At 37.0% G+C, this 12652-nt stretch overlaps 1 protein-coding gene across 4 annotated transcripts in view; it reads right to left on the reverse strand.

The window, feature by feature from the left end:
• Nucleotides 1–12652, reverse strand: part of GLG1 (golgi glycoprotein 1) — a 148144-nt gene that overhangs the window by 26922 nt on the left and 108570 nt on the right. For 3 of the 4 annotated variants that reach the window (XM_089902424.1, XM_022583202.3, XM_089902425.1), the window contains 6 exons: nucleotides 11417–11620; nucleotides 10444–10515; nucleotides 9312–9495; nucleotides 6782–6996; nucleotides 2880–3001; nucleotides 1278–1379 (listed from right to left, as the gene is read on the reverse strand). In XM_089902424.1, coding sequence (XP_089758550.1) covers nucleotides 1278–1379; nucleotides 2880–3001; nucleotides 6782–6996; nucleotides 9312–9495; nucleotides 10444–10515; nucleotides 11417–11620 — 899 coding nt within the window. The remainder of the gene's footprint in view (nucleotides 1–1277; nucleotides 1380–2879; nucleotides 3002–6781; nucleotides 6997–9311; nucleotides 9496–10443; nucleotides 10516–11416; nucleotides 11621–12652) is intronic. The other variant, XM_089902423.1, reaches the window with a different exon arrangement.

Genomic DNA, 12652 nt, shown 5'->3' on the forward strand with positions numbered 1-12652 from the left:
TTCTTTTTCCCATGCAAGGTAAGGCAGTTATATTTTTAGTTTACCTGAACATGCTTATCAATTAAAAAAACTTGACATTTAACTTTGACTCTGTAGACAGTGGATTAGGTAATGAGCCTGCTGCCTCTCCAAATCAGACCAATGGATACTTCATTCTGTCTATATTATACTATCAACCTTGGGGGAGGGCTACTTAATGGGAGGAAAAAGGCTAATATTTAAGTAGCTTTAAAGATTGGAAAGCATCCTTTGATCATGGATGAAGGAATTACAGAAGAGGAAAAAACATACTTTTTTAAGGTCATAAACTCAGTAAACACTCTGTTATTTTGGTTTAGATAGCTAGAGTAAGCACAGGGAAATTCCCACCCAAGTTTCTGAAGTCCTTTCAAGAGTTAACTTGAGGAAACAGAAATAGACACACTGAGTCTTCAAGTAATCTTTTTCCAGTAAAGTATGGGGGTAAAACATATATTAATCACCAGAAAAATAATTAATGACCAAAGTACAGTGGCTTAAAACAATCAGGAAGCAGCTGAACTTGGGAGGCAGGAGGAACAGCCTGGTCTGGAGGTGGGAAGAGAAAATAAGACATGGAAAGAGGGAGGGATTGCAGCCAATAAACAGTTATTCTGACTATAAGAGATATACTTCTATTTCATCTACCTCCTCCCTTTTTTCTGGCTAACAGGATGAGAAGAGAATCAAGTTGTCATTTACCGAGAAGAGCTTCTTAAGACAGAATAAATTCAGTAACTTTGAATAGTAAAAGAAATAAAGCAAACTCCCATACCCAGGACAAATCAATAAAAATAAAAATCACTATAAGAGACATATCTGAAGATGCTTCTGCTGTCCCACCGCTGCCCAAGTTCTTTCTAGATAGACGTTTGTGGTATCAGAAACACTGGACCCTGACTTTCAATGTAGTAGTTAATGGGGACACTTGGGAATAGACCTGCAGGGGCTGTCTCTGCTTTTAGATACTGTTCTGAAAGCAAGAAAGAGATTTTTCTGGAGATTAGAGTGTCAGCTATCCCACAACTTAACAAAAACAAATTACTACTGATTATTTTTTAAAAATACAAGGGATAGTGACTACACAGGAGAACAGGCTGAGGCTTACCTTACTATGGCTTCAAAATACTCACTTCCAGTGCTTAAGACTCTGCGCTTCCAATGCAGGGGGCACAGGTTCGATCCCTGGTCAGGGAACTAGGATCTCACATGCCGCGTGGCCAAAACAACTCCCAAACCAAACAAAACAAAATACTCACTTCCAATCACGGGAGATGAAATATTGCAGCTCTAAGAGACGGTGTTCACAATCTTCCACCATTTTTTCTGTGTATAAATGTTCCATCAGGCACGAGAGGATCCTGGGCATAAAACAGGGGTGAAATTGTAACTAGAGAAAGTTCTGACAATGGATTCAGAACTCTCACACCAGTATTGCTTCGTTTGTAGAAAAAGCCATTTAGCTATTTTCCTAGGGCAATCAGGGACTTACTTCCCTGAGAATCACTCAAATTAACTCAACCTAACAGTGCTTATGCCTTCTATCAACTTTAGAACCACTTAGCACTTAGGACTCAGCTTACACAAGAGCTGTGTGCAGCTGCTTTATATGTAACTGTTTATTATGGAAACTTCCAACCATACAAAAGTAGAGAATCATATAATATCCATCTTCCCTTCCCATAGCTTTATCAACCTATGGCCAAGTTTGTTTTAACCCTATACCCTCCTTGCTAATATTTTGAAATAAATCCCAGATACCCTATCATTTCATTTGTAAATATTATACTTCAGCATGTTTCTCTATAATATGAAAACATAATACCATTATCCACCAAAGAAGTAAATCTAAAAATCCTTAATATCATGAAATATCCTGTCAGCTTTCAAAATTTTCCAATTATCTCATGGCTTTTCACATTTGTTCAAATCAGGACCCAGAAAAGGTCCACAACCTGCATTTAATTGACAGTATCTCAAATCTATTTTAATCTGTAGCAGTTCCCTCCTTCTTCCCTCTCCCCTGCCCCCTTAATAGTTGACACAGCTATTTTCATATTGGTAAATAGTCTTAATCAGTCTTAAGAGTGTTTGTCTACCTCCACCAACCATACAAAGAGCTTCAAGGAAGACCTTTTTTTTAACCTCCTACCACAGCATGAACATCTGGAGTATATGCACAGGAGAATGATGAGAAACATGGACTGCATTTGTTTCACACAGTTGGGTATGGCCGGCTGCAGGCTATAAAGATTTTTGCAGAATGGAAAACCTGTTCTTACTTGCAACCTGGTTTTAAGAGCTGTTTGCACATCATATGGAAAAAAACCAATACATGAGACTCAAATGCTTTATTACAGCATTTTACAGCTTTCCTAGATCTTGGATATAACTTCAGAGTTCATTTTGTCCATGATTACCCCCTCCAACCACCACATTTTGTGTTTTATTTCAATTATAATTAATTACTCTCTAATAATTATCAAGTTGCCAATGCATACGAGACAATATACACATAGGATGAAAAGTATAGAGCCAAAGCATGTTTCATTTTATCCTGTTTTTCTCTCTGATTTTTATTTGACCATTAAGTACGATTATTCAGTGACCTAATGTCTAGGACTGTATATGCTCAGTCACTGTCAACAAACATCATCACAATGCTGGGTCTAGATTCTCTACATCATGGATGAGGCAGAGCCCAAGTCTCAATCCCAATACTAGTTTTAACAAAAGCTGGTATGTGTTCCTGCTTAACAAAATTTCAGTTAAGTTGCTAAACCGTCTGAAAGTCATTTGGGGATATATTCCCCATGCTGCACTGCCAAATACAATACAATACCACAAATAAGATAACCTACATTGGGTCTCCGGATCTTATGTGTTTGCAGGCTGTCTGTATTACAGATTCACAAGCTTCATTCAAAGCTCTATCAATGCGGTAATCTGCACCAGGGTCAGTCTCCTGAATCAGTGTTTGAAGCTGGATTAAGAAAAATTAAGAAGGAAGAAAGAAAGTCACTTATACATCTAGGATGGGCAACGTCATGTCTTCAATCAGTTCTCAGTCTGGTATATCACAATGTACTCTTAACAAGGTACTACAATTGTCACTGGCCAAGCTCAACAGCTCTTGTCAAATACTTTCCAACTAGTTCTTCTACTTTGCAAGTTTTTCTGTTTAACTCATTGTAGGTATAGCTTGCCTACCTGTCTGAACCATCCCTGGATGTGTGCAAAACAAGAGGACCTTACAATATAAAAGCTGCCTCTTTCCTCACATCTGTTAATCAAATTACTAAATCTGACACTCAGTGCCAAGGCAGAGTTGAGTGGAGAAGAGTAAACAGAAGACATTTCCAGTTAGAGATCTAATTTGGTCTTAAAAATCTAGAATTGAATTTTGCTGCAAAGACAATGGCATAAAACAAGTATACTCTGCTTTATTAAAAAGAGATGTGAGATTTCAGTTGCAAGAAATACCAATTACAAAAAACAAGAATATTACTTATAATTTCCTATTTTTCCTCAACTATTTTTTATATAACCAAGAGATGAACCAGAGCTTGTTCATTACAAGTAATACAGAAAAATACTTGTCATTATGCAGTTGAAAATGAGGATATATTCTTTAACATTTACTTTTGCTTGGTCCACACTCTGTCATAGAATAAAGTGAAAGCATGATAAGATGTGCCTCAGATTCTTTTTTCCTGTCTGAGGAGAAAGCAGTCGAGGCACAGATGAAAAAGCTCTAAATTAAGGATGAGAAAACCTGAGTTCTATTAATAGTTCTGTCTCTGCCAGATACTAGCTTTGGGAACAAAGGCAAGTTGATTAACCTCTAAGTTCCAGTTTCTTTAACTGCAAAGAATTATAAGGAAGAATAATGTATAGAAGGTTGTGTAAGCTGCAAAGCATTTTACAGATGTAAAAGATCATTATTACTACAGATGGGTAGCAGATGGTGTTTGGGGTGGGAATCTTAAATAACACAAAGCAAATCTGAAAACTACGGTCCTTCTGGTTGGGGTTCCTTTTGTTCCAAGTTAAAGAACTGGAGCCCTTTTTGTGTCATTGATTTAGCCTCTGTAGGAGCCTTCTCTGATCCTCATACATTTAACCTACAATCCTATAGAGGCTCATATGAAAGCACTGACCCCATCACATACTTGATCAGAGAACAAAGATCAAAAGAAAAACCCAATTTTGTCTCTCCTAAAAGAAGTCAACAATCAAGATGAGAGAAGTATGAAAGATATCTAATATTCTGGGATGGAACTTATTTATACCAATTCTTGGTGCAATTTGGAGAAGTTTCAAAATGCAGTGGTTAGTTAGTAGGAAGATTACTACTACTGTCAAATGACTACCAATTTTAATTTGCTGACAAAGACCAAAATATTTACTTCTTTTTCTGAGGGACATTATAAGCATCATGGGAGTCTGGAAGTTTCTCTAAGAACTTAGTTAAATATCCATGATTGACAGGCAAACTTTGAGAATTCTCCGTGCATGTACCAAACTGCAGGTTCTAAAAGAAGACAGTGAATGCCCTACAGACTCTAGGAGGTCAAAGGCTCAAGGGATCACTGCTACTCTGGAATCCAGTGACAGCGGTGTGGGAAATAAACACTACGTACGTGAAATATTACATGATGATACATCTATTCCTGCCCCGATTGCTTAGGAAAACGTGAGAAAATGCTTCCAAAAAATTAGTCTAGAGAATAGACGGCAGTCTCCTCAGCCTAGGAGAGACTGGGCCCAGATTTGTTCAGCCATAACTGAAAAGAATTTAAGTTCATGATCACAGTGTATCTGGAAGAGTATATACTCATTAAGATAATAATTATTCCTATGCTTCACTATTTATTCGCTTTACTATTTATTGAGAGATCACTAAATCAAAGCACCACCAAGCAGAGAACAAGGGAAAATTAATGGTCAACCACAGACCAATATGGAAGTCTACTGTATCAAGGAAAGAAACTTTGAAAAGCAAATTATTACAAAACATTCCTCCATGTGACTGAGGATGGATAATGAAGTAGATGACTAAGGAAAACTTTCTCCCTTTGGATCACCTATCTTCAATTTTTGTGAGCAAAGGCTAAAGACCACAGGTCCATAAAAAACAAAATGAAGTGTTTCTTGCCCACTTAGCCAAACTTAATGTGGACAAAACCACGTATTTTACCTTTTGAGGCTAACCTCTAGGTTTGGAAGCACTTTTCTTTTGGGCACAATGCATGAGGTGGGTGCTATTTATTTCTCTCTCAACAAGCTAAATTTCAAAAAGCCCTGGAGGTAAACTAGATGCTTCCAAATACAATCAAACTAATTTCTTTTTTCTGTACACCTTAGTACAAAGTGTAGCCTCAGTAAAAATATAAGCTTAGTCCTGACCACCACCCTCCCCTTTGCATGCTGCATTAAGGATGAAATGTCTTGATTTGTTCTTGGTCTGGGGCCCAGGCACACACATTGTCACAGAAGTTTCCCAGGACAATCACCAGCAAAGACTGCTCCTGAGGAACTACATCCAGAAGCCTTCCTTCTAGCTAGGCTTGGTATTCTGGATAAGAGGCGACATTGTCTATTTTCCCCACTATGGGATGTGTAAGTTACTGTCCACTCTGGGTCAGGGTGAGTAATAGAAGCTAAGATGAAATTTTACTCCACGTCAAAATTCTATGGAAATTTTGTGTTTCAGACTGTAAAATTATGATTTTACCTGATTAGTAGGAAAATCAAATTCAATTAATATTCTGTTTTTAATAAAAAATGCCAACAACAAAAATAAGAGACTAATGAATTGCAGTTTTCTGAAGCTTCACTTAGGAGAGAATCTCAACCTTCTAATTTAGAGTATAAGGCTAAACTCTATCTTCTGTGCTTCCTAAAGGAAGGTATAGGAAACCACAGAATTCATTGTACAGGATGCCACTGTTACATTTCGTATTGTAAATTGCTCAAAGACCCTTATTCGGTAAAAAGCAATAAACACGGATAATGGTAATGAAACAGATGCACTGTATCTATTATAATACTTTGTTAAATTATATTATGTACCTGATCTATAGTTACTCAACTGTTTATGAACCTTGAATCAAGAACAACTTTATCTTCTCAAGCAAAGCACACTAATTTTTTCCAACTATCTTTACAGAACTGACTGTAGAGTTTGGCGGTAGAGAAAGACAGACCCTCCCATGCACAGCTGCCCTTGTTGAACAAGAAAAGATGGTGGGATTTTGAAAACGACATGCTTTCTTGATCCTTCAGGCCAGGAATTCATGCCATGCTGCATATCAGTAACACGAAGAGAATCTTAGAAAGTTTCAATTCATTTCAGCTCTCTTTCAGCCTCAACTCAATCAAAAGTGGTGGGAGAGGCACATTCTCTTTTGCTGGAAGACCTTTTCTGATTTACCAGAACCCGGTTTGCCTTAGTAAATACAATCTAGCCAGATATCTCTTCTTTAAACACTCCAGTAAACAATGCATTTAATCTATTTCTTTAAGTTTACTGTATAGCCCTTTTTATTTATTATGAGCTCAAACTTCTGCTCTGCAGCAAATTCCACGTTTTTACTCTGATATGCCTGAAGAAACAGTATTTTGTGTCTAGTTCTTAATACCTAAGGTTCACTGTGATGTCACAAATGATCCAGATAAATGAGCTGGGACAGTGTCAGGAAGAGGCTCCTCGGCTGATAAGCTGTAACATTAACAACGGCAGTGGAAAATCTGTCCTTACCGCTTGCTGGCAGTTCATTCCAAGGTTCCCTTTCTCCCCCCGAACTACTTTCATCAGACAATGCAGGGTTCGTCCTTTTCGATGCAATCCAGAACAGTGGTGTTCAATCTCCCCGCGACAGCTCAGGATGATCTCAGGGCTCAAAGAAAAGTCTTCCATCAGCATGCGGCGGTAATCTAACATCTCGCCCTGGCACTCACTGCTCACTTGCCGCCCTGTTAGGATTTAAGTCACAGCATTATGGACGGTGAGCTACAGGGTCAGATATTACCACATATTAAAAGTACAAGTTTTTCCCTAGAATACACCAGTCATACTATTATCTAGACTGAAAAGCAGAGAACTTAGCAAAAGCTTTATCAGCCTAAAATGAGTTTAATACTCCAAAGACTAGGGTTTACCCTGTCAGTGTTCTGCCTTATACAGAATTTTATACTACTGAACTAGTAATGCGTATGTTTTGCCAACAGAAGTCTTTATCAATAAGATAACTACTGGGGTAAAAATCAAAGCCAGGAAAATCCCTACTGGCTTACACCCTTTAAGCGTGTGGAAAAATCTTCACTTCAAATACTCACTACAGCTCCCCAACTCTTCTCTGAGCTGTCAATGCCATCTGGGAAAACTTATGAAATTTAACAAAAAAAACCCACCTTTGCTGAGGTATAACTGACATATAATAAACTACGCTTTTAAAACATACAATTGGATAAGTCTGACATATGTACGCATCAATGAAACCATCACCACAATCAAGATATCGAACATATAACCATCAACTCCAAAAGCTTCCACATGTTCGTTTAGAATCCCTCCTTTCCTTTCCTCTCTACCCACCTACCCCATGCCCAGTCAACCAATGATCTGCTTTCTGTGACTACACATTATTTTACTAGTTTGCAGTTTTCAGAAGTTCATATAGATAAAGTTCATATAAATGGAATGATATGCTATGGACTCTTTTTTTTTTTGTCTGACTTCTTTCAGAGTTTTTGAGATTCAGCCACAAATCAACAGTGCGCTGCTTTTTACTGCTAAATAATATGATTCCATTTGTGGCTATACTACAATTCGTCTATCCCTTAAACTGCTGATGAACATTTGGGTTATTTCCAGTTTTGGGCTATCACAAATATGCTGTTATGAGCATTCATACACAAGAGTTTATATGGATATATGCTTTCATATATCTTGGGTAACCTAGGATTTACACGGCTGGGTCATAAGTTAGATGTATGCGGAACTTCTTAAGAAACTGGCCAACTATTTTCCGAAGTAGAAATTTAAAATTCCCATCAATAGTGTAGTTCCAGTTCTTTCACATCCTACTAACACTCACATGGTCAGGCTTTTTAGTATTAAAAATCTGTATAACTTCTATGAATTACCTGTTCATATCCTTTGACCATTTATTTGCTGAGTCTTTTTGTGTTTCCTGTTCATTTGCAGTTCAAGGAGATTAACTCTCTATTTTTTAAATACCAAAATCAGATGTCTTGCATTCTGCTTTATAATATGCTTTTAGTAGTCAACAATCTCCACCTTTACATTTCAAGAAAATTTCATCAAACACCCAGACCATAATCAAAATTCTCCAATTTCCTCCAAAATGTCCTTCGTTTGCATGAATACCAAACATGCATGGTCTCTGGTTGCTATTCCATTGCTTTTAAGCTTAGGAGTCTTTCACTACCCAGATATGAGAAAAAAATTCAACAAAAAGTTCTGAGTTTTATTTAACAACTGATCTTTTTCCACTTAACTTTTTAATCACTAGTCAATTGTCCTAGCATCATTCATTCGACAGCTAGAAATTTCATTTTTACATCCTATAGTCCATGTTAAGAAATGTTCTTTCTGAATGACTCTGACCTTTTATACATCCTTCTTAGTTCCTTTATCAGGGATTGACTTTTGGACTGAACAGACCCTGAGTCTGACCTTATAAGGTAATCCTTCCTTCTTTCACTGCTTAATTTCTTTATATCAACACTGTTAGAATAATAACAGTACTTATCACTTACCGTATGTTACGTGCTATGCCAAAAAACCTCATTCGATCCTCACAAGAACTCCTCAACACAGGTAATATATTTTTGTTTTATAGATAAGAAAAATGAGGTTTGGAGAGATTAAGAAACATAAATAATGGTCCCCAGGCAGTTAGTATGCTGATAGAGCCATCATTTGAAGTCACGTCTCTCTGACCCAAAGCTCATATGCTAAATCATTACGCTTCCCTGACTCTCCTAAAATTGCTGTGTGACATGCATTTTAAAAATTTTAAATTGGATTTGAGAAATATACCTTACTTAAAAAAGGCTGGGATGTAAAGAAAAACAAAATTTAGGGCTGTTGAGTTAAGAAGAAGGGGCTTCAATAAGACTTAGGGATACCAAGCCTTCAGCCTAGAGTTTTGCTTACAAAGAAAGGCTCCTGAGTCACAAGGTACAAGTGTACTCAAAAGAGCCCACATAGCAGGAGACGATCCAAAAAGGAGCGAAAAGGATAAAAAGAAATTAACTCTTACCTCTATGCACAGCTGACTCCAGACACATCAGAAGGTAGGAGAGCCTGGCTTCCCGGGACCGAGGAAGGTTTTCCACGTTGCACCGGTATTTCTTCAAGTCACTCTTACAGGATTTGGCCAATGAATAACTGACTTTATAATCCTGGGCAATCAGCTTTTGGCGGGTTGTTAGTGCTTCTCGACACTGAGAAAAGAGGGCACCAAGGGAGCTGTGAGACCGCTCAGGACGCTGAGCCGTTCACATGTACCTCTAAGACAAGCAGAGGCTCATGGCCAAGTACAGTAAACAACTGCAGTAGTTACCAAAATGTCCATGTTTAGGTTTGGTTAAAATTGAGCACAAGTGTGCTGAACTAGTGTAGCAAGAAGTAGGGGTATATGAGCAGGAAAGCCTGGAATTCTATGGTGAATTGCTGATTGTTGCAACAATAGCAACTGTCCAAAACACATAAATATTTGGTAGATTCTAATACATTAACTTGACAAAGTATTCTTTTCCTCTTCAACAATATCCCTAAAGTAAATTTCACCAGAATGAAAGTGGCAACTGACATAACACTCTGGAAGCTCCATTCTACTATACTTTTTAAATATAATTATTCAATACTAAATGATATAAGGAAGTGAAATGAAAAACATTTCTTCAGCTGCACAGGAAAGTAAGTGACAGGATAGCAAAGCCAAAAATAACGACTTTCAAAAGTCATGAAAGATTCTTGCATTCATCCAGGGACAAAGAACTAACAGTAATGAGAAAGCTTAATGAGACAGTTGCTGAAAAATTAAATTGCTAATTATCTATGAAGCATATTGGTTTGGTTAGTCTAAACTTCTTGAGTACATAGGGATGGCTTCAGTGTAATTCTGACATAAAATTCTCTGATTTTACCCCCCAAATTGATTCCCCATTGGCGTCCCAAAGTCCAGATATCACGAGAAGCTTAATTTTTTTGGTTTAGGTGAAATATGCTTTGGTTTCCTACTAAGAGCCAAGTATCTTACCCCTGAAAAGGACAAGCTGTATCAGTATTTTATATTTTGGTATGAGTTTATAAGAATATTGTTTGAGAGGATTTGAGAAAGCTTTTAAGAAAATGAATAAAATGCTGGTTTGTTTCAAAGTAATACTTACTTTTTCACTCATGGATTCTTCAAATTTATGGTTAAAGAGGCACTTATATACTCTGCCTTCACCAGCTTGTGTCTGTTAAGATGGAATATAACATCATCATCATCACTAGCTGAGTAGTTACGCTGGGCAATATCCACAATCTTATAAAGAACTTTCTGTTAAATTATTATAATGATGACTACCTTTGAACACATGGCTCAGCCATTTATAAAATTTAGTAGCCTTTGAAAGAAAGTAATGATTGCAGTAAAGATGAAAAAAAATTTCCCATGGTATTTGAATACACTGTCATGTGTTCCCAGACATACTGTTAATTAGGAAACCAAGAGAAGCGTCAATGAGTCTCTTTTCTTACAACTTTATGCTAGAGTCAATAAAACTCTAGCATTGGCTCTGATCAGTGGTTCTGATAGTTAAAGCTATTAATTCAAAACAACAGGCAGAGTGGGAGTGTACACAAGTCACGCTCAGTCCTTTGCGGTAAAGATGGAGATTATTTCTGCCTAAAGGGTTGGAAAGTTCTTCTATAGGGTATGCAGGTAGTAACCAAGGATTTGGTTTTAAAAGTTAGCCACCTGTTGCTTCCTTCGTCTTAGCCAAAAGTAGTTAAATATAAATACGTAATATGGCCAATTTTTAGCCACGGAATATATGTGAATGGGATTCCCTGGTAAGATAGGATTCCTATATATAAAACAGACTTCCAAGAACTGAAATTGAGAAGTGAGATAGAGTAGAAAAAACAACGTATGGAGACTGTTCGAAGCCAAGTGTTAACTAGATGTTACCTCAAGGCTGAGCAGCTGTATCCAGTACCCAGATAACTTTCTGTTATCCTGGGACCAACTCCACCTTCCATTTCAGTGACTTTTCTACATGTGACAGCTTGTGTTGGTTTAATTTTGGAATCGAGTATAAAAAAATATTTAGGAAGAAAAGGAAGCAAAGAAGAACAGTTTCTGAGCTGACTCACATTTTCACAAAAACGTTCCCGATCATCTCGGCAGGCAAAATATAAATGCCGGTCTAAGTGAAAGTCATCTGAGGACAGCTCAGCCACCCGGAGAATGGCTTTCTTGCAGAGTTCAGAGACTTGAATCTTAGGATCTCTTTCTTCTGCTTCCTTCACCAGGCCTTTCTCCAAGCATGATACCACCTCACCCTGTGAATGTGCATCCTAAAACAGCAAGGATACTAACATTTAAAAACTCTCACCACCATGAGCATCAAATAAACATCATTTGGTTAAAAACAAAAAACCAAAAAAACCAACTCAACACACAATTGTTTATCAATGTTCTATTGAGAAATAGGGTGAGAACCAACCACATTGTGAAAGTTACAGAAAATGCCCTCGATAATCTTTGGTAAGAATGTAATAGTTGCAAGTTATAAATGAAAATACAGATCCTGGGAAATTTAAGTCAGTTTAGTTTGCACTAGAAACAAGAACTGACTTTTCAGAGTTTAAAATGTCAGAAAATTTTAAAGAAATTACATCAGCCCAATGTAGTGATCACAGTTCATTGTCAATACTAATAGAACACTGCAGAAATATCTGTTCATTTACCTCTAAGGGCTAAGTATTTCTCAAATAATAGTGCTTTAGTCAAGTTTAAAAAGTAACAACAAACCTCAAAATTCATTGAGAAAATATGTTATAGAGACCCTCTTTCTCTTTTTTCTATTTTATACTGTCTGCAAAGACCCCAATCTTTAGTGTAATGTTCACTTTGATGTTCTGGATTCATCTTAATATGATTTAACAAGATTACCACCATTTATACAAACTGCTTTTGAGAGCTTTCCTAAAACCATCCAATTATCTTTAATTGTACATTGCATCTACCCCACAGCAACCACAAGCACTCAATCGTTCAAAATATGAAAAATTTCCCCTAAACACTTTCTATTCAAGAGTCCTAATTTTCTATACTCAGAAGATATGCTTCAAAAACTTGAGAGGTATATCCATAAATATACCAAACCAAAGCAGCAGAAAATTCAGTGTTATCATTTTACTGACACACACACACACACACACACACACACACACGCATATAAAATCTCATTATAGTAAAATACCATGGTTATGAAATCATCTGTATATAAGACTCCTAAAACTAGGTAGGGAAACATCTATTTTACTAAAATTTCAATTCAACAAAAAATGTATATAGTTTTTTTCCATTTTGTTGTAATAGGGTTT

This window comes from Delphinapterus leucas, chromosome 20 (assembly GCF_059928025.1).
Source record: "Delphinapterus leucas isolate spDelLeu-1000000601 "Yukka" chromosome 20, BTC_Dleu_Yukka2, whole genome shotgun sequence".
Taxonomy (NCBI): Eukaryota; Metazoa; Chordata; class Mammalia; order Artiodactyla; family Monodontidae; genus Delphinapterus; species Delphinapterus leucas.